Raw genomic sequence first — 23211 nt, forward strand, 5'->3', positions numbered from 1 at the left:
CAGGCTTGCAGAACGGCAGTAAAATGTGCACTGCAGTGCCAGCTGGTGCAGTAGGTCTCTGGGACAGTTCAAGCTGTCTCACTGTGTTACTCCATGCAAGTTCCTGCTCTGCTGAGCATCAATGGATCCCAACGGGTGCCAGGGGAAGCTGCTATGTTAGCTAGGCTGCTCAACACTGAAGCAGACAGTTCCTCTCCAAGGTAAAATCCTGGTTTAGGCTTGAAGTACCTTTAATTGGCTTCCTTACCCTACTGCTTTAGACAGGCATCACCTGGACTGTGGTCTGTAGAGCACAGCTTTACTTCAGGCTGCTAGACTTCATTAGTGACAACTGATCCCTCCAGCTAATTCTTTACTGACATCCTTCCCTAAAGTAAAAACTGCAACTACCACTATATTATACAACCAAGGGAAGAGCTATCTATGCACTACAATCAAAAAACCAGCTTTCTGCTACTCTCCACTAGCACGAAGAATTCTTCTATTTGTGTTACAGTACACAAGAAGTAGAAAAACACCAGCTTTCATAAATGGCTTTTCACTATTACCGAGATGTACAAACACTTTACTGCAGCTACTCAAAACACAGAAGCCACCACGCAGAGATAAACGTCAACCAGAAACTCAAAAGCACGGGTTATATTTTCCTTTTACCAACATTCTTCATTTACCCCAAGTGATCATTTTTTTAATCACGCAGCAGCACATGGACAACACTGTTTCTTCTCAGTCTCTCTTTGGACTGAATCATTCCCAGGCAACACTGGGAAAACATTACACAGGGTAAAGAACAGAAGCCCCACGAGGTAAGAACCTTTTCATCTTGACAGAGCCATTTCCTTCTTCTGTCAACAGCACTCAGTTGCTGACCCTTCTGAATTTGAAGGGCTCAATGAGCAGGGATAATGATCCATGATAAGATGCTCTAATTACAAAGGTCACTGACAAGACAGACCCAATTAGTTTAGATTAGAAAAGGTTGTGTATCTTTGTTTTTCCTCCAAGCTTGAAGTTTCCACTGAAATAAGGATCACACAACAGCTAGCTTAGGTTACCAGAATAGCAGATGAAGGAGAAAAACAAACATGCATATGTGGGCTAGTGAAAACACTGGATATTAAGGCCCATCGCTTAGAGAAACTCAGCACAGGTCCCTTTCCTTCTTTCTCACCCCACATTCTGCTTTCATCCACTTCCTTTTACTGCAGTTACTCAATGAACTGGAAGCTGGCGTGGGCAGGAGGGTACATGATTTCTGCTTATTCATGAATTCAAATGGACTCCTCATTCCTTTCTGGTAATGTCTGTACAATCACCACACTGCCCTTGCAGAAAAAGCAAAGTGCAGTGACAGCAGCGAGGCAGTACAGATATTAACAGATGCTGGCAGTGGTCTGAGAAGAACATATTAGAGCAACTGCATTTGGCCACAAGAATTCCACGCCACAGACAAGAAGCCCTGAAGAATATAAAGCAGAACGGTGGTTTCATGTATTGCTTTAAAGAAATTAAAAGGAATGAGGTGCACAGAGCCTTACCTGAAACATGTCTGTATCTTTATCATGTGTGTACTCCACTACAACCGTCTGATTTCTGGATAAAGTGTAAGAGATGCTGTGCTGACCTTTACAGCTGATAGCCTGTTGAATTAAAAAAGAAAGCAAGTTATTACACAGTTTCTACATAAATATCATAATAAAATTCATTTTGCTATATATTGACCATGATCATAACTTTAATACGAGGCCTGGTCAATAAATACGGGACTTCTTATTTAAATACAAAATCACAAACTGCACTCATTTGCTTCTTGTTTTTTAGTACCCATACCTACCATTTTCATTGTCCAGGCTCCAAGCACGCGTTTTTAACTCAAATTATACCAATTTCCCAGGCCTCAGAGGAACCCAGCCCCACAGATTGGGCTTTCAGGGTCCTCCAGTTCTGTTTTTGTTTTTTTAAGCAAGCACACAATTAGACCGATTTCCAATTAAAAGTGCCAGGATTTGGAGGTAGGAGTGTCATTACAATTGAGCAGACTTAGCACTTACAAAAACGTGAGGAAGAGCATGCAATTTCAACACGTTTTTCCTCACTCCACTATTTCTTACTCCCTGCCAAAGGAAACCGACCCATACAGATAAAAATGCAGCAGAGATGAAGCAGTACTCCAGCATTTAAAACAAGACTACAAGAGGGCACCTCCTGTTGCACACAGCAGGGAGTTGAAACTAGATGACCACTGTGGGCCTTTTCAACCCAGGCCATTCTATGCTATGGTAACATTTGGCTAAGTCTGAATTCTTGTTAAGCCTTCCCAGGTTTACATCTGCACAGAAAAGCTGCACCAGGACATCAACTACTTCCAGAACAGAGACATCACTCCAACATAGGAGTGCTCATAGCTCTGAAAAAGACACCCACAAACAATAAAACAAAACAGTAAGAAACCCATTTCCCAGCTAAATAAGAGTACAGCTGTCCCAGTGGAGAGCTGTAAGAAGGGGTGGGACACAGCAATCTTTTTAGAAGCTCTGAGATTCATACAGCATTGCTGTGGCACTAATGATTGCTTCTCAGGCTTCGCATTAATACTTATTATGCAATGTCAAAGCATAATTATACTCGGTGTACAATGTAAATGCATCAATAAAAGCTTCAGGACAGAGGACATCCCACTGAGAAACTGTGCCTATTGGATAACGGGGGAGTGCACGTAAATATCAAGTCCATATAACGGCATGTAATTAGGAAAAAGGTAATGATTTACTACTCAGAAACACTCGCAGATACTTAAGTACTAAATTAATAAGTAAATTAAAGCCTTCTCCAGATTCCTGCTGAAGGGGGTCGTTTTCTAGAAGACGTGGTCTCAACAGCTTCATCCCCTTACGGGGCTCTTCACCTACAAAATCACAGCTGGGCTGGGTAAGCTGAGCAGCTACGTGTATTCTTCTCCTCTCCCTGTCATCACCCACAGGAGCCCAGAAGTTCCTAATGCTACAAGTGCTAAACAAACCATTAAAAGCATTGCTGAATGTCAGAGGTACCTAAAAACACCGACACACACATTAAAAGGGTGAGCAAAACCATTGATGCATGCATTAAAAAACACTGGCAGCAGCACTTAATTTTTTTGCAGCCAAGTGTCTGCAGCAACAGATTAGAGACTGCTTTACAACATGCCTCTGCTGAAAGCTCTCAGCAGCTTCAACACCTGCTGAAGCTTTAGGCTTATGTGATAATACCTGGAGGCAAAGGATTGGGCAAGATGACCTCACCAGTCCCTCCCAGTCGTTTGTCTGCAAGCAAGCTTTTCACACTTGAGAGGTTCTGTGACTTGAAGCCATAGAGCCCAGTTCCTCTGTTTCTCTTCCAACAGGGATAATGACTGCTGAAAAGTGAGGTAAACACATTTGGTGGCTGGTGGTGCGCTAACAGATTTGAAATTTCTCGTGTTCAATGGACAGGCTGTTGGGTAATAACCATTCTGCTGACGCACAGTGTGTTGCAAGAACTAACAGCATCTGTAGATGCAATGCAAATGAAGTCACCGCCAATTTGCGACCTGCCAGGAGCAAAGCATGCAGAAAGAGCTTTCTCCTCTTTGCTGTCCAACACGCAAACAGTGGGACTGTTTTTCTTTTAGCAGCGGAGAGGAGGTTTTCTCTTAAGATAAGTTGCTTCAGCATGCAGCAGCATGGAGCAAAATGTGTGCTGTCCTGCAGCTGGAAGTCTCATGGAGGTGGGTGGCTTATTGCAAACATGAGTTCCCAAGCAGGTCTCAGATGCCTGGAGAGTAAAAATGAAGCATTAAGAGCAACAAGAGACCCTCACGCTTTGCATTTTAAGTACAATACTGTAACGATCAACTTATACTCACGGTATCAGGCATTTCAAATATCAGAAAGTAATTGCTTTCAGACAAAATTCATCTGTTTGTGAAAAACTGGGGGGCAGCTGAAACCATCATGGGGGACAGCCCCATCCTCAAGCGTGACCTGATGGTCCTGCCTTAAGCTCCAGCCAGCCCATGAGCGCTGACCACCAGCAGCAGGGTGAAATTACCAGGCAAAGAAGGATGCATGCCCTAAGCTTATGCTCTTCTCAAACTGCAATTTTTAAGGTCCAATTAAAACAGAACAAGAAAAGAGGGAAAGGAAGAAGCTCCAGAAATACTTAAAGTGATGTCCTCATCAACAGAATGTAGGGCTTAGATGTGCTAATAATTCCCATTAGGTCACCCATGGTCAGCAACTCATATGAAATATTAGTGTAGGACATAATCTGTACTCTTTCTTCCTCCCCTTTTCTTCCTCATCTATTTCCCCTCCTCTTTGCCTTCCTCTGTTCAAACCCAGTCATTTCCAGTGCAAAAAGCCATATTTTGTTTCCTGGACTTGTGTAATCGTTTCTCAAAGACTATTACAAGCAATGTTCCAACCCATGTCCTTTCAGGCTACCCAGCACCAACAGTTGCTTCAATTCAAAGGACGTTTACAAGTATTTTAATTGCTTGTCTCAAAGCAATTGACCATTGCTAGCTAAGAAGGAAAGTAGCAGTATTTGAGGACTACACAAAACCCAAGAACTGGCACAGTGAATTACAAGTGCAGGGCCAATATCTTAATAAAGCAGCACTGTGAGTCATTTCGTCATGTTAAGAGTGAGGGTGGGATAGTGAGGTTCCTAGTATGCACCTCTCTTCAGTCTCTGTTAATACATGGCAATTTTTATGACCTTAAATCACTGGAATGCAAATTTTGAGGCTGTGGGAGCAGTGCACAAGTGAGCTAACTGCAGGCTTTGCTTTTAGCAGTGGAGAGGAGGTTTTCTCTTAAGATAAGCTGCTTCAGCATGCAGGAGCACAGAGCATATGTGTGCTGTCCTGCAGCTGAAAGTCTCATGGAGGTGACCAAAGCAGTTCAACTTAAATCAGAGCTTTGCAAATTACTTCACAGCAGCTCCTCAATCTTTCTGTTATTTCTCTCCCATGAGCCAAAGTTATGCTTGGCCTTGGTTTTTCCCTGCTTCCTTATCCACAATTTTCACCCTTGCTCCTTTCTCTCCAGTTGGAGAGCAAAACCTCATCACAGCACTCTGCATAAAGACCACGGCATACAGACCTGCCTGATCTCAGAAGAACCAACATCAAACAGTGCTTCCCCAGCAGCAGTGCAGCAGCTCAGCCCACCCGAATGCATTGCTATCCCTCCAGATCCCCAGACATGCAGCTGCTTTCAGCTTTATCACCATTCTGAGAACTGAGAAAGCCAAATGCCCTCAGCCTATGCAGAAAGTCACCTAGCAGGTAAGGGGAATAAGAATCACAGAATCATAGAATCACAAGGCTGGAAAGGACCTACAAGATCATCTAGTCCAATCATCCTCCCATTACCATTGCTACTGCAAGCCACTAAACCATGTCTCGTAGCTCCTCATCCAGGGATGGCAGTGTCACAAAGGTGAACACAAAGGTTTTGTTTAAAAAGCAGTATTGCTTAGAACTCTCCTTTTGCTAGCAGAATAGAGAAAAAGGAGGGAAAACACCAATAAAACACCTTCAGCAAACAGCACTTATGCCCAATTAACAGTAGCCATGCACACCACCTCATCTGCAGGCATACAGCATTACTCAGGAGCGAGGCAACACTGTAAGTGTCACTCCTCCCCTAACCACAGATGGGGCACACAGCCTCCATCCCAGCAATTAGCAGAGGGCAGTACCTCTGAAAACAAGCTTTAACCAGTTCCTGTTGTGCAACAACAGATGGATGTCAACACCACTCCAGAAATGCCTTTATGGACCAACATGACAATGCAGGTATAGTAAATACCCTGGACTAAGGCTCAGCCCCAAAGAAAGGCTTGCGAAGTACAGGTGTATTTTTGCCCAAAGTTAAATGCAGATCTCCTAGCAATATTCCCCTGGAGGGGAAAAATTGCATGGGTTTCTCACCCACCACCAGGCAGATATTCCTTACCTAGGAGCCCTGCTGGTGTGCCACAGCCCTTCCCAGCACTGACATGATGAAGGTGCTCATTTTCTATAGGCGCCTTCAGCCCCGCAGTTCAAGAACAGGTCAGAAACACTCAGCATTAAGTTAATGCTGCCATGCAATGGGGTCAAACCTCCTGCGTGAGGAGCGTGTCCATGAATCAACTGGAGCAGCAGATCCTGCCATTCTCACAGCCTTTAGGCTGCTACTTACAAGCAGCAGGTCTAATCCGCTGCCAGAAATGGATGCTTTGCTGCTTTCTTCGCTCTGCAGATAGCATTTTCGGGAAGAAGAAGAAGATGTGAGCTCTGCATTTGGAAACTGAAGCTTCACTTGTGCCTGACCAGCTCCCCAAAGATCAGTCAAAAGGCACAGCATTATGCTTACCAACTCTCCTGCACCACAGCAGAAGGGAAGCTCAAATCCATTAAGAGAAGAGGCAGCTGTCTCGCAGGAAGGGCTGCTCCATTAGAACAGGAATCCTAGTTGAGTTAATTAGGTTGGATTAGGACAACGGAATGATTTATGGGAACACTTTAGTTTCCTTTGTTGGTAGTCAAACTGACCGACACCACACTGACGCGTGTGAAATTAATGACAGCAGTGCCTCCATGAGTTAAACGCTTTCTTCCTTGGCTGCCAGCCTTCAATTTCTTTCAGAAAAGAACACAAACACTCAGGAACATCAGACAAAAGTTTTTAAGGGGAAAAAAAATGATGCTTGAGTGTTGTTTCCAGCAAGGAAGAATCCTTTTTAAAGGGAAGAACCCAGCACGCTTCCACTGGATTTCTAGATTAGATGATCTAGATGATGGATTCTGGACCAGATGATCCTTTCCAACCTTGAGATTCTATGATTCTATGATTCTAGAGAGACTGTCAGAGCCAACAGCCATTGGGTTATCATGTAGAGAGCACACCAAGGGCCCCTAATCACGACACTGAGATTCTGCCCCCATCAGAAAACTGTGCCCACTCCAGAAGCTCCCCAGCGAATTAGGACAGTTTTCAATTCATGTAACGTTAACCAAAGACTGTCTGCAACGTTATTCAGCCTCAATGTAAAGCCACCAGTAATTGCCCAGAATTACTGCTTCTGTAGCGCTGTATTTCAATAACTCTGGAAATTTACACTGACCTCTAGCTACTGATACAGCTATTATATGCAATTGTCCCCCAGCCTCTTTCAGAGAAAATAAAGAGACATTATCATGGAAATGTCCCCATGCCTGCATCTGCTCCTGCACAGCTCCACACAAACCCAGCTTTCAGCACTCCCCTTTCCTTGGCAGTAAGTGCCTGAATTACAACTGCAACGTCTATGGCCACTTCTGAATACCAACACCAACACCTCCTCTCTCTAATCAACATCAGTCTCAAATGCTGAGTGTCATGAAGTGGTTAAAGAGAGTCAGCAAATGCAGGTGAGGAAAAAGCTGCTTTCTGAAAAGCCCCAATTTTAGCTGTAAAAACATCAAATTCCACACCAGCTTCAGACAGTTGTGTTTATTCACTGATCTGAGCCATAAACAACCCAAAGTGGGATTTCTGCCAGTTAAAGAAACAGCTGAAACCTCTGTATGTGCGGCACTGTTTGCAATCCCACTCGGAGCAAATCAATCTCTGTGCAACTTGAGGCCACTTCTGCTCAATTCACTCCAGTGCAAGTCAGTCCCTCTGAAACTGTAGGCTCAGCTCCTAGGAATAAACAAATTCTAGCTGGTTATTTACACTTTAAAGCTTGCGTGGCTTCCAGACGCTCACGTTTGTTTCCTATGAACCCTTTCATGCTGAGCTTGTACATTTGAGGGGGAGGGGGGAGAAGGGGCAATGCATTAGTATACATGGCAGCCATCTGTTCCACGTGCACACATGGGGTTGTGCTGTTGCTGAATGGCCATTTATCAACTCAGTAGGCAGACCTTACGTTATCTTCTCCATTTGCTGAACCGAGGCTCGCATAAAGGTTTAGACAACGCTGCAGGCTGCCCTTTCTCCAGAAGGGGCACCAAAATATCCCATTGGAGTAGTTCTCTAGTTTGGGTAGTGCAACAAGCAAGGAGGCAGTGATCTGAGAGCATCTCCAGGTAAGTTGATTGTAAAGCAAGGTGGGTGTTGACAAACAGCCGATCACACAGAGCCCCACACCTCTGTGCATGCTGTTATTCCAGGGAATACTGCAGGGAAGGCTATTCCTACGAAAGCAAGTATGAATCAGTGCCTTAGCAACGCATGCTGAATCACACGGACTGACTCCAGATGGCCAAAATCATCATTACTGCAGACCCAAGTCCTACCCGGACGCCTAGGACTCCTAAGCACATCTGGTGAAGCAGTGCAGGGTCTTCTGCTTTGTATTCCAGTGTATTAGGAGCAGCGTGAAGGAGGTGCAGTTGTATACGAACAGATGCACCTATACTACGTAGTGCCTGAGGAACCTCTTCGAACGCCACAGATTTCTTCTGATTGTTGTGAATCAACACTTTACCTGCCTAACCTGGGAAGGATTTTCCTCCCATCTGGCCTTTTAGCTTTTTCTACCCCTTACAGACCTTTATTTTCCCCTTCAATTTTGCTTTAAGCGTACATTAAGCAGTACTATATTGCACTGATCTTTCACACATCTCTGAAATCAAGGCTGTAAACACTCCTCCCTTAGTCAGCTCACTCCATTTCCCCTCCCCCCAGCAGAGGAGAGCTGCAGGCAGCTCAGATGCACACACAGTAAGGTGCAGCAGTGCCAGATACATCACCCACTCAGCATCATCACTCACCCCAAACTCCAGAATGCTCCTTTGAGCAAATTCCTGCCTGCACATTGCTCCTACACTGTCTATTGCAGCTTCTCCGGAGCTGCATACTGTATTCTGCACTGAGTACATCACACCTGCTTTGGAAGCCCAGGAAAAGGCACATGTTTATCATTGCCCTGTACTGACTTTTGCCTATCTGATATACCTCACCTGGGTTGCAAAAAATGGTCTCTGACTTCCAGGACATATATGCATGCTCCTTTAAACTGCACAGTTCTTACGCTGGTAGTCAGCAGTGATTATTCACACTCAGAAATAGTCATCTCAATTTCTCATTTACTCTACCATGCTGCCTTTTCATTACCTTAACTGTTCACTGCAGGGTATATGAGGCATGGTTTGGGGACAGGACTCGGTAGGTGAAGCTGATGGTTGAACTCTGTGATCTTGGAAGTCTGCTCCAACCTCAATGATTCTATGATTCTTTCTGGAGATCCACCTGCTGTATCACAGGTCGGACTGGCATGTACCTGCATCTTTCTTCCAGTTTTGAGGAATGGTTAAGATACTTCTTTGGATCACACATCTGTTCCCATTTCAGCTTCAACCTACCACACAGTCATGTCACTGTCTTAAAGGAGAAAGCATATAAGCACAGATTTGCCAGGTTGGCTTTTTTTTTTTTTTCTTTTCCAGGATATTTTATAGTCATTTGTGGCAAGGAAAGAAAAGAGCCCAAAGAAGCACGACTGAAATGCTGAACATATTTTTGTTGAAACACTGCTTTTGGAACAAGACCTCTTTTCTCAAACTGAGCGTTCAAGGTCCTCTATCTGCAACAAGTAGGGTAGAAAAGAAGAGATGAGCTGAGCGCTGCTGAGAACCACAGTTCCTGCTCATGCTGCTATGATCTCAGGAGAAATAAAACTCCACCACCATAAGCAATAATACTGACCCCAGAATCACTGGCTACCCCTACTAAAGGTAGGACTTCTGGAAGCCTATAAATTTAAACATGAAGGCATAAATATGATTTGGCTACAGCAGCTGAAGCACATCCCCCAAAACTCTTGATACACTCACAAAAGTGTCTGTAATTAGAGAAGGACGCAACAGTGTTTGTAGCTGAGCATTCTGGTGCCAGCAGTTTACAATTCATTTATATACATCAGGAACAAAAGCAGCAGATGCTTGGCTACACTTATGTATTTGGATAAGCCGAGCGCACAAAATAGTCAGACATTAGAATCTTTAACTAAAAACCACAAAAAATAGCGATGGAGTCCCCTGAAGGGCTTCTATCAATACACAGACTGAAAGATTTGTACACTTAGCACATCAGCAGTGAATGCTTCTGTGAATCAAAGCACCCATGAGCACCGATCTAAGCCTGCCTGCCAAAGGAGAGCACATAATAACAAGATGAGAAGCTGCATATCATTCTGTAGCTTCCAGAAACCATAAATTCAATCTGACACAAATCAATTTTACATTAAGACAGCCAAAGGCTCTCCAGACAGTTACCTTAACAGACCTGTTAAGCAGCTGCACAGAAATCTCTCAGGAGAAAGAAAAAGTTAACTCTAGCCAAAAAGCCATTTTAGCGCTTATGGAAAGCAGTCCGGTTTTATAGAGCCCAACAAAGGACAGAAGTTGCCTTCTGAACTTCACACTACAGCTTGAGTATTGCAAGAGAAAGCACAGGAGGGGCATGCCCATAGGATCTGCCTCCAGCTGGGATGAAGGAGGTGCCTCTGGCCAGCAGGCTCCCGGTGCACGTTCAGATCCTAAATAGAAGAAATAGCACACCAGTTAACAACGTGCATCTGGTATGCAGGAAATGTCCACTCTTATTTTTTTAAATCCCTATGATCTTACAGGAAGAAAAAGTAATCCTAACCTTTACAGTTATCAGTTATACATATTACTGAGAATCTCCCTGTGTAAAGTTCAGAACTTGCATGCCTTATACACAACTCCGTATATTTAAAAACCCCACACGCGTACACTGCTTGCCTAAGCTACTGATGCGATTGAAGCCATGAAGTTAACACACCTGAAGAGCAGGGAAAACAGTCCCGATTGCTGCTGCACAGGAGATGCAAACCCAACCCCCTAACAAGTGGGAAGCAAGGAGCTTTCCTCACTGTTTGTGCAGCTGCCAAGCTCCTATCAAACTGTGGCTGGCTATAAGCACCTCCAGCGGTGTCTCTTGATACGTACAGAAAGGACAAGTCTGGCGCTGGGCCTCTGGCTTTGTATTAATAAAAGTTATGCCAGGAAAGAAAGAAAGCCCCTCACTGCACACAGGAGATGGCACAACACTGGCAGTATGGAGCAGCACAGAGAAGGATGGTCAGAAAGCGACGGGTGCTTGCTGCATCCTCAGGTACGCATCCTCAGCCATCCACCCGAGCTCTGAGGAGGTGTGAAGAACCAAATCTGGGATTCATTTGTCAGTGTTGAGTCACTGGCTGTCACTGCAAGAGTTCTACAGGCTAACGGGTTCACGAAATAGATTCAGTGCTTGTACAGGGAGGTTCAGCTGAAAGCCAGTTAAAAAGCTTGCACACCTTGGCCTATTTACCAGCTTCAGCATGAAATCCAAAGCGGGGAATAATTCAAGTATCAACAGTGAGCTGGAGAGTAAAGCAAGTACAAAAGAGCCGTCTGAAAGCTCTTGAGCCAAAACACGGAGAGTGTTTGCCATGGAACAGCTTTGATATCAGATCAGAACCAAAGGACTCGTACAGGTCAGTCCAACACAGCCAACCAAGCACTCCAATGACACACACCCAGCCCACCAAAGCACATCGCTGCGCTGACCTGAGCTTCCAGCTCCATTTCATAACCTGGGATGTCCAAAGGGTAATCAGAGGGCAATCAGCACCCAGGAAAAATCAAGCCTGAAGACAGACGTTTAGCAGAACTGCATCTGTTTCACTGCTGTCAGATAAAGACCACCACAGCCCATTACTATTCCAAGCTGGCAGCAAAATCCCTCCCCCTACAGCTTTGGAAAGGAATAAATTGAGATTACTCGAGATTGTACTGAAGGACGTTCTGCAGCACTATTCCCAGTATTCACAGAAAGTAATTAGAGGATTAGTAGCCTCTATTGGTCTCAGTTCCTGCTATTTTCATTGTGTTCTCAAATCCACATCTTCTATCGTTTTCCAGTAAAAATTGATTCAGATGAGGAGGAAGGAGAATTTATGCCCCCATAAAATGTAAATACACCATCCCAGCTTAAACACTGAAGCTGGAAAGATTTGCTTGAAAAGAAGTAACGGTGGCATCTGGTTTCAGTGGCTGTGCCGGGTGCACTCACAAGCAGGAGTTACCACTTATCTCCTCCACAATTTATTAAAATTTAAAGCCAGCTTTACAGGCAACTTGCTTTATATTCCTATGTTACATTAGATAAGAGCACGTCTCATCAAATGTCTCACGCAGTTCACACAGCACGGCTGTACCACTGATAAGACCCACGTCCCTCCCTCCCCAAACACACACACAGCCATCCTTAGAAAGAAGAGAGGCAGAACTGTGTCCTGTATAAATACATTTCTCCACGTGCACGCTCAGTGATGAAGCTCAAGTCATCCTGACCCTCCGCTCAGATAACATCTCAACCCTCCAGGGCTGGAAGTAATAAAACGTTAAATACATAAAAAAGGTACAGCACAGAACTGAAGCTGCAGTGACCAAGTTATGGTATACCTCGTTATTTCTATGGGAAATGGCAGCTAGGTATGCTGGATTTTAAGATTTTACACTGAATGGAACAAATGTTGAGTAAAAGATATTGAACTACAATACACTCCAGAGGCCTGGAGTGTAAAAAAAGGCACAGCGTATGATCTGGGCTATAGAACAGCAAGTGCTTCTGTACTTAACACACAATACTGTCTGACTGCCCAAAATGAAGATTATCAATGACAAACACTCTCTCATATTTAATGATTCATACATCTGAATATTTCATAGAATCACAGAATGGCTTGGGTTCGAAGGGACCTGAGGGTTCATGAGGCTCCAACCCCCCACCACAGGCAGGGCCACCAACCTCCACATGTAATTCCAGCCCAGGCTGCCCAGGGCCCCATCCAACCTGGCCTTGAACACCTCCAGGGATGGACGGGGCATCCACAGCCTCTCTGGGCAGCTGTTCCAGCACCTCACCACTCTCAGAGTAAAGAACTTCCCCCTGACATCCAACCTGAATCTTCCCTCCTTCAACTTCAAACCATTTCCCCTTGTCCTGCTGTTATCAACCCTTTCAAAGAGTTGACTCCCCTCCTGTTTATAGGCTCCCTTTAGGTACTGGAAGGCTGCAATGAGGTCACCCTGCAGCTACTGTCAAACAGTTTTACTAGCAGCATTTGACTCATTTCAGAGTTAAATCATGCCCTCACCCATAATATTCCAAGTTCACTGTTAAACAGATAATGGGGAAAAAACAACATAACCCCACCCAACTGCCACATCTCCGGGCCCTTCCTACACCATGGCACAACACGTGCGGTGTGGGGTGCCAGCAAGACCTGACTGTGTCCCCACCTCACTATATTTAAGCTGCAGCTCTGAACCTGCAGAAGATCCTGCCCCAAATTCAATGGCTTTGGTACCCACCACCTCACACACCATGGAGGAAGTGAATGCTTTGGAGGGCAACTGCCTTCATCCACACAATCCGATATGATGCTGGGTCTGTCACCTGCTCACATTACAAAGGCTTTCAAGCTTATTTGGCACATTACACAAATACATATTCAACTACAGACCAACATTTGCAGAAGTTTGAGCTTTGATGACTCCAGCATAAAGAATGAAAGTGTTCTGAATCACACAATCAATGACTAAGTGTGTCTGCTGCAGATAAGAACAGAAGATTCCCTTCTCTGTGGCCTCTGCCAAAAAGCCACATCACTGCTTTCCAAAAGCTGCTGCCTAAAAGCATTCCAAGTAGTGCACGAGTTACCTGCACTGCTCCTTTCTCCTGCTCCCACTTGCAGACTTACCAGCCTATTTTTGCACTACTGACCAACCACCTAATGACACTGGTTACAGAACGTGGAAAATATATGTAACAACACGTAATTTATTGCTCTCGTGTTCATTAAATATAAATACTGAAGTTGCATGGTCTTGGATTGAGTTTCACCACACATTTGGAACATCTGGATGCTATCTGGAGGAATCCTCAAGGACACTGCATGAAGTCAGCTGGGCGGACTGGGAAGCAGCTACATGGGCTCCTTGGAGCAAACGTTATCTGCAATAATTGATCCCATTATCTAACGCGGACAGTAGAAAAATAATGAATCGGCTTTCAGCCAGCAGCAGCAGCGAAGATCGAACTGCTGAAGTGAGCAGCCACCTCTTATCTGAGCTAAAGAAGCAATTTAAGAGCGGCTAACATGGGAAATCTGCACTGAAACCAACTGATTCTTTCACAGAGTATGAATTTAAAGCTAGGAAAAACAGCAAGACAACAGATAAAACAGCAATCCAGATCAAACGCCAGATTGTAACTAAACACCTGATATATTTTTAGAGCAAAGATAACAGAAATCCAAAGAAAAAAAATATTAGTAATAGTCAGTATTACTGGAGGACACGTTCAAATTTGCATTTAATAAAATGAGAACTGAAGGCAGGTTATCAGTTTTCATACCCAACAAGCTACAGCAGATTCACCATTCCCTGAAACACACAGAACTTAATAACAACGTATTGTTGGGAAAACACAGCCCACACAGACTGCAACGGCACGAAGTTCTTTTTATGTACAGACCATACACCAGCAGGCAGCTTTCTCTGAACTGCTAGCTCAGAAACCAGAGCTATAACCCCTACCCAGCTCACCTCTGCACACATCAGGAGGGATGTCAGCCTGACTCAGTAACTGCATGCACTCCCATTCGTTACATACTGCCTCAATGTCTTGTCCAGCAGATGGAAATAACAACTTATGTATTGATTCTCCTATACTTAGACTGTGATTATTTCACCTCCATCTATCTTAGGTTCATGTAGGAACCTCAATCGTTACTCATCATATATTGAGTAATTAAGAACATTTTATCACAGAATCTCATTCTGGCCTCTTAGTTACTGTGCATGGCAACTGATTTAACATTTTCTGCTCAAGAGATTCGTTCTCTTAAGTCAGGTGAGCCAGTGGGGAAAACAGGGATTTAAAGCAATAGCAGATGGCAGAGCCAAAGATTTACAGCAGATAAGCCATCTCTTTACACTACATACAGCACCATTCCAACTTTTACTCTCCCACTGATTAAAAACAAACTGCAGTTTGAAGATGTTTCTGGCATTGGGAATTGTTAATGAGCCTCTACAATAGTAGCCAATAATCGCTTAAATCTCTGCTTTGTTGAGGATGCACTGCATCTGCTTTGCCTAACGAAGCACCAGAAACAAGGATCTGACAGCTGATTGCTCCACGTCCATGAAGGCAGGGGCTTTTACCTCCTCCCCTGCAATACGATGCCTCTGCAGGCAGAGCTGAGCTGACAAATCACACACACGGGCAGTAAAGCTGCTGTCTTCCTTTAATCTTCCAAGACTAACGCTTCCCGGGTTTTCCACCCACACTGCATGCACAGATATCAGTCTCTCTCCTCTCTCCCCCCATACGCACTATCATTTTCTACACCCGAAAAGAAAGGGCCCTCAGTTTTGACAGTCGCTCACAACCACCCTTCATTTGTTTTACAACATCCCTTACCCTCCACATCCAGTTTCACACACTGCAAACGGTGACTACTTCAGCACACAGGAGCATCTTCCATCATTTAAGGCAGCACTACAGTTACTGCACTACAACTTAACCGTCCTCCAACAGACTTGGAAGAAAGCAGCATGTTCCTGCTTCAAAGTAACCAAAAACCTCTGAGCAGGTAAAGGCTCTTTTGGAGAAATCAGTTTTAATTAACTCAGAGTTTAAAAAGACTATTTATTTTTAATCAGGTCCCATTTTCCCCGTACCAGGTATCTTCCCATTCCATCCTATAGTCCTCACGCTGTTTCTAACCACACTGTTTGGTTTGTATCTTTCACTAAGCTGCTGCAGGCCGATTTGTTCACATCAAGATATTTTAAGTCATCTTATCATATAATCATCATGGAATGGCTTGGGTTGGAAGGGACTTCAAGGGTTATGAAGCTCCAAATCCCTACTGCAGGCAGGGACACCAACTTCCACATTCAATGCCAGCCCAGGCTGTCCAGGGCCCCATCCAACCTGGCCTTGAACACCTCCAGGGATGGACGGGGCATCCACAGCCTCTCTGGGCAGCTGTTCCAGCACCTCACCACTCTCAAAGTAAAGAGCTTCCCCCTGACATCCAACCTAAATCTTCCCTCCTTCAACTTAAAACCATTTCTCCTTGTCCTGCTGTTATCAACCCTTTCAAAGAGTTGAAATCTTCCTTGGTAGCTTGTTCCAGTAGTTAACCCTTCTCTTAAAAAGCTTCCCATATGTCTTCAGCATGTAGCTCTGGTTACTGGCTCCCGTGCTAGAGCAGAACGCCTTTTGGCCTCTCCTGTGCTTGTGTCTGCAGGATGAGCACTAACACAGCTCAATACTCTTTGATAGGGAAAGCAAACCGTGCTGCAAGGAGCAGGAGCAGCAGGCTGGAACTGGTAGGTAGTCCTGCAGTTCAGAAGCAAAACTGTGAGCCACTTTCTGCCATGGAAACTGCATTTTCTCAAGTAGCTGTGGTTGGTAACTTCTCAGGCAATCTTAAGGCAATCTCAGGCAATCTTAAACTGCCAACTTTCATTTGATGCCATACAAGTCAGAGTCTCTCCATTCCCTCCTTCAAACCATTTTTGCAGCTCCAGTTTGCATCCTCCCCATTTGTTATTTTCATCTTTTCAACAAACTGACCTAAGAACAGATACAGTCTTTCCATCATCACCACACTGCGTGATGCCACCATTCCCCTGCTCCTATCTCCCTTTGTATCCAAGCCTAGAACTGAATCACTTTCTTGACTGCAGCTCCAGCTTCCAAGATCCAGACCCTATAGTAATAGGCACAGACCCTACTGAAAGCTTCCACCTGTTCAGCTTTACTGGCATTTTGGCTACAGATTTCATCAGATTAGGAATGGGGTTTATGCTCTCTTTCCTCGATTTCATATGGTACATTCCACGCAGCAAATTGCTTATCTCTCTGGAATCCCATTAGTAACCAGCTCAGGAAATTAAGTTTCCTTGATAATTCCTTGGGATTTAAATGAATTAATAGCCGGCTGAAAATGGTTAAGATATTAAAACCACACAGTGCTCCTTCCTATTTCTCTCCTCTTCATTTTCCATACCAGAATACAATTAATTAAAGAGAAAGGCAAATATAATACGTAGTTAACAATCAATCTACTATCACCGTGTACAACCCTTACTTCAGTGTCACATAAACTGTGAGACAGAGGCAGTTATTCTTACTCTCTGTTAAAAATAAGGAAGCCCCTTCACATTTATGACAGTAGCAGCACAGTTACTGCTACCACAAGGCAGGTGAGCCACAATAACTGCCTTAATACTACACGCAATAGGGCACTGATGCAGTTAAGCAGACATGCATGCTGAGGTCCTGCAAAATCAGTACATTACTGACAATAAAGCATAACCATGCTCACCAACACAACACCTGTCCTGGACACAGAGCTCTGACTAATTCAATTTCTGGTCCCTAATCATCCAATTCATCTTTTCATATGCCTAGCAGACCACTAGAACTCTGCAGGAGTCCCTCACTGCAATTCCCCCAGCACTGGCTCTCTTTGGCCACTTGGGATTCCTTAGAAACACACCTGATTCTAAGTGTTTGCCTAGTACTCACTCAAACCACAATTCATTTTAGAACCATCCAGTGCTCTGCTTTTTTCTGCCCAATAAAAGCAACACACAGTTGTGAACAGGGATGAAAAAAATGCTGAAGAGTTGTTGTGCAAGCTTTATCATTCTTACTTTTCACCTGGGGAAAGTAAACCAGCTCTCATCTGTTTCTAATAAGGAATGCCCAATTACTATAGGAAAGATACTTCAAGGGAGAACAGTGTTTAGCTGTTAATGAGGATGTTAGATGAGGAACCAGACTATGGCATTCATGCTATGCTTCTGACCCCTTCCCCATTGAAAAGCAAAGGCAGGGTAGTTTAGGATATCACACTCCTCCTTTGTATTTCCCACTGCCTTTTCTGAAAGTGTGTTTTTTTTATATCAACATTTCACTTATGCAAATCCTCAGCAAGTTACAGAAATGCCACAGCAAGTTTTCTCAAGGGATGATTTGCAGAGATTCCCTGCATTATTCTGTAGGCATGCAAGGAATTTCTTTGGACTAGAATCTGCTGCTGAGTTTCTCACGTATGCTACTGAACAGACCATGAACTGCCATCCTGGGTGTTGTGACTTCAACCCAGATGATAATCCCACGTGCCAATAAATTTAAGCTCATCCTTCACAAAGTCATAGAATCATTCAGGTTGAAAAGACCTCCAAGATCCCCAAGCCCAACCTTAATCCATCCCCATGCCCATGTCCCTCAGGGCCACATCTCCATGGTTCTTGAGCTGCTCCAGGGATGGTGACTCCACCACTTCCCATTGAAACTGAACAAGAAAAGCATACAACACCAAAACATTTAGTTCTCACTTGTCACAGTACATCTTTTTTCCTCCTTCCCCCTTGCCAGGAGAGTTGGAGAAGGCAGGTAATCGCATGGTACAGATCCATATATTGACGTATTCAACACAAAACAAGCCCTTTGAAGAAAAGAAATTTTGGATAGAGCTCCCTTAATCACCTCTACTTCTAAAAATAAGTACTGAACAATAGCTGGGTTTATTTTCCAGACATAGACCAGGAATTGTGAACTGCAGATTGCTACTTCATTAAGCTCTGTTAAGACCAGACATTCCTTCTACAGGAATGTACATATGAATTGCTACAGATGTATATGACTTGTTCTCAACCATTAATTGCTGGCAAGGATACCACCATACGTACACACTGTGGAAAAAGCCTCATGAAAATATGCAAGCAAAAAAAAGAACATTTCGGAGTCATTAAAATCATAAAATGAAATTCTATTATGAATTATATGCAGTTCAATCATGGAAAGGGTCTTGAAATATCAGGTGTCCAGCTGACTTATGTTCTTAGGCAGTGGAAAGTACAAGCATCAGATACTTTTGGTTCCCATAACCCAACACATCATTAAAATCTCGTGCTGAGATGGATTCAATAGCTAAAATGTCTCACCAAAGAAGGTTTACAAAGAGTCATGAAAAAACAGTGCACTGCCTGAAGACACCACAGCCACGATGCATAAATATCTGCCTGGAAGCTCTGAAGTATCAAATACTTGCCCTGGGGAGAACAGGTTATCAAATCCAACTTCAGGAAAGCCTGTTTAAAGACACAACCCCATCACAAAGTTGTTTTTAAAGCGTAAATTTTCAAGGGTTAAAGCACAAAGTACCTGTGAAAGCATATTAATCAACGGTGGAAATACACCAGCCTAAAGCCATTTCAGATATGCAATTGTCCCCATCCCTTCCTGACAGTGGTGAAGTGATGCACCAATACAGCTGATACTTTGCTAGCTGCTATCAAACAAGTTGATTTAAAGACTAGAAAGTCCGCCAGAACTCGCACAGATCCTCTGCTGTTGGAAGAACAGCAAGAAAGATGGCTTGATGTCCAACCTGTAGGCATGAAACACTGCATTACTGCTGAATAAGTTCCACAGCTGTAAGACCAAGACAACAGCGATTCCTCCTGGAGGAAGAGAGCTGGGCTGTTACTATGAAGCTTTTCCAGCACACGTGCTAGAGGAGGAACAAGATGAAATTCCGTCCAGATTTGGAAGGACTTGATTTATTTGTGATACGGGATCACAACTCAGCGTGCTGCTGTTCGACACACAGCTGACTGACACTTTCTGCTCAGACAGCCTTCCAAGCAAAATGATAGCTTTGAGAAAATGATAGCTATGACAGAGCTGCATGTATCCTACATTTTTCCCCTTTGGTAGCGAGAGGTCCCAGTACCAAGGAAAATATAAAGACAGCAGAAGAGCTTGAAGTCAACTGTAACATGTAATTTGTAACGCTTGCCTCTGTGCAGCTCACATAGCCAAGCACATACAGTAGTGATTTTCACTATGAATTAGTAAACGAAGACATAATCAGCACAACTAATACTCTAATTAGAGAGATATAATTACAGAAATGTGTTTATGGCTCCAAGGCCTTTCACCCTCCACAGAAGCACGAAGCAGCAGCAACACAACCAAATCACCTTCCAACCTGCAGCTTTACAAAGTTCAAACCTACTTCTTTACAAAGATTCAAACCCAGAAATTCATAAAATCATACCACAGAATCATAGAATGGCCTGGGTTGAAAAGGACCACAATGCTCATCCAGTTCCAACCCCTGCTATGTGCTGACCAGGCTGCCCAGAGCCACATCCAGCCTGGCCATAAATGCCTGCAGGGATGGGGCATCCACAGCCTCCTTGGGCAACCTGTTCCAATGAATCACAGCTTTCTTCAACAAGACGACCAGAAAAGATTGTCCAAACAAAAATCACACCTCCGGTCTGCTCTCCCCCAAGGCACAGGATCTTCAGAGCCCCAGATGTTGCTGAGGGCACCAACCAGAGCAAAACCACCCTCTGGGGGAAAAACTTCCACCTTACATGGAGTAAAAAACAATCTGGTATGCTCCGGATAGGACAAGGGGGAATGGTTTTAAACTGAGACAGGGGAGGTTTAGGTTATATATTAGGATGGTGGTGACACACTGAACAGGTTGCCCAAGGAGGCTGTGGATGCCCCATCCCTGCAGGCATTCAAGGCCAGGCTGGATGTGGCTCTGGGCAGCCTGGGCTGCTGGTTGGCGACCCTGCACATAGCAGGGGGTTGGAACTGGATGAGCATTGTGGTCCTTTTCAACCCAGGCCATTCTATGATTGTATGTGCTGCTGGAGAACGAAGGTTCTAAAACTGCACTGTGCTCAGCGCTCACTACTAACATGTTTTATGTATTAAATGCAAAACAAGGAGGAAAATTCTCTTTAAGAACCTCTGAATGCAGTTTTAACATTTTTCTTTCCCAGTAGAAAACGTTCAGTCGTGTTTTTTTCTAAAAAGCTCAGCAAAAGCACCTCACAACAACCACATCCTCAGGACTCGTGGTGCCCCTCGCTGTGACAGCCGAGCACTGAGCAGAGCAGCACCACAGGTAATGGGCAGAGAGAGGAGTGGGGAGGGACAGTGACTGCAGAACGCTTTCATCCATCCTTTCAAACCAACTCATTAAATCAGAGGGCACTTGACCTACATATTTTCATAATATGCACAGCAGATTATGTGGAAGGGGAAACAACATGCTGCAAGCTTATTTTTCACTTTATTCCCACATCGTGCGTAACCTGGTCATAAAAAGTTACTGGAGTGCATTCTGATGAAGCTCTCACTGTCAGATTCTGAATGGCAGTTATTTAAGAGTTTAATGCAACAGCCACCTCAAACACTAAATGCTTTATCATAGAATCACAGAATGGCTTGGGTTGGAAGGGACCTCAAGGATCATGAAGCTCCAACCCCCGCCACAGGCAGGGCCACCAACCTCCACATGTAATACCTGCCCAGGCTGCCCAGGGCCCCATCCAACCTGACCTTGAACACCTCCAGGGATGGACGGGGCATCCACAGCCCCTCTGGGCAGCTGTTCAGCACCTCACCACTCTCATAGCAAAGAAGTAGTAAAGAACTCCATACCCCTGGCAACTCAGAATCTTGGAACTCTCTTCCAACCCAGCAGTTTCACAGCAATTCACACAGAGGCCACATCAGACAGGCTGCCTTTGCCCTGGTTACACCTACCTGCACACCCCACAAGCAGACACCCGGCCCCACGTATCGATCGCAGTTTCTGTGAAAAGCACTTTATTATAACCACATTCCCTGTTTTCAGTGTAAGGTTTCCCCACCCCCACAGAGCGTGCAGCATACACTCAGTGTAACAAACCTTACTACTCAAACGAGAAAGTTTGCATTTTAAAGAAGAAATCATAGAGTGTCTTGGGTTGGCAGGGACCTCAAGGAATCTACCTTTTAATCTTAATTGTCCTTCAAATATGTTCTGATGCATCATCTGAGAACTTATACCAATAACACATACAGTGACGTACCTGCATCAAGCATTACTAAGCACTCTCTCCTTCCTGATAATGAAGGCCAAGAAACCCAAAGCTGAGGCAAATCCTGAAGCACTGAGCAGACTTAGAGGTAGCTCCGGTCTGTAAACTTTCACTACTGCTAAGGGCTCAATTAACAAAGCCAGCCCTAAATACAGACAGAGCTACGCACAGCCCACAAACGGTTCTGGCTATGACATTTCCTTGCGGAAGACTTCCTAGACTTCAAAGCAATGAGCGTGTGAATCATTGCAGCACTACAGAAAAACGACTCTGCAGATGTTCCCCGAGTGCTTGGCAGAAAAATTACTGCGGGACAACAGCTGACACGAGGCTCCACAAAATGTCAAGCAGCCATTGCTCCAGTTCCTTCTGGAGCTGCTTGCAGCTGAAGCAAGATCTACTATCAAAGTAGCTGCATTGCCGCAGCCCACCCTACACACCTGATCTCCGCTGTTCCCACCTCTCAGCACTGTTGTGTGCTGTTTTAACCAGGGCACGGTTCTGGGTATCAGATCGAACACACTAACAGTCTACCATCAACACCGCAGCTAAACACAAGCTAAAACAGAAAGGATTACTGCTTCATGAAAGCCGTAATGTTTGCTTGTTGAGGCAAAACCATCATTTCTCAGCATTTGCATAGCCTGCAATCCTACCTGAGGCAAATGTACTGCTTGCTACATTCCAAAACCTTTCTTCCCCCCAGAGATTTGTTTGAAGCCATGCAATCCTTTGGCCTAGGAAGCTGCCTCTGTGCTCCTGTTCTGCAGTATGTGTTTTAGTGTTTCTAAGGCTAAATACAGTCAGCTCCACTGTCGCAAAATAAAAGTTACCGCCTGAGTCCAGAAAAACCTCAGCACATTCATTCATCCCTCTGTTTACATCCCTTTGTTTGTGAGGGTGGTCAGTGACAGGACAAGGGGGAATGGTTTTAAACTGAGACAGGGGAGGTTTAGAGTGGATATGAGGAGGAAGTTTTTCACCCAGAGGGTGGTGACGCACTGAACAGGTTGCCCAAGGAGGCTGTGGATGCCCCATCCCTGCAGGCATTCAAGGCCAGGCTGGATGTGGCTCTGGGCAGCCTGGGCTGCTGGTTGGCGACCCTGCACATAGCAGGGGGTTGGAACTGGATGAGCACTGTGGTCCTTTTCAACCCAGGCCATTCTAGGATTCTATGATTCTCTCATCATTTGTACCTGATGGTCACACACACC

At 44.5% G+C, this 23211-nt stretch overlaps 1 protein-coding gene across 3 annotated transcripts in view; it reads right to left on the reverse strand.

The window, feature by feature from the left end:
* The window catches only part of PELI2 (pellino E3 ubiquitin protein ligase family member 2), a 68974-nt gene that overhangs the window by 12756 nt on the left and 33007 nt on the right, over window positions 1-23211 (reverse strand). For all 3 annotated transcript variants that reach the window (XM_001234987.7, XM_025151069.3, XM_040701431.2), the window contains one exon: window positions 1539-1640. In XM_001234987.7, the coding sequence (XP_001234988.1) occupies window positions 1539-1640 (102 nt within the window). The remainder of the gene's footprint in view (window positions 1-1538; window positions 1641-23211) is intronic.

The sequence above is a fragment of the Gallus gallus genome, chromosome 5 (assembly GCF_016699485.2).
Source record: "Gallus gallus isolate bGalGal1 chromosome 5, bGalGal1.mat.broiler.GRCg7b, whole genome shotgun sequence".
NCBI lineage: Eukaryota > Metazoa > Chordata > Aves > Galliformes > Phasianidae > Gallus > Gallus gallus.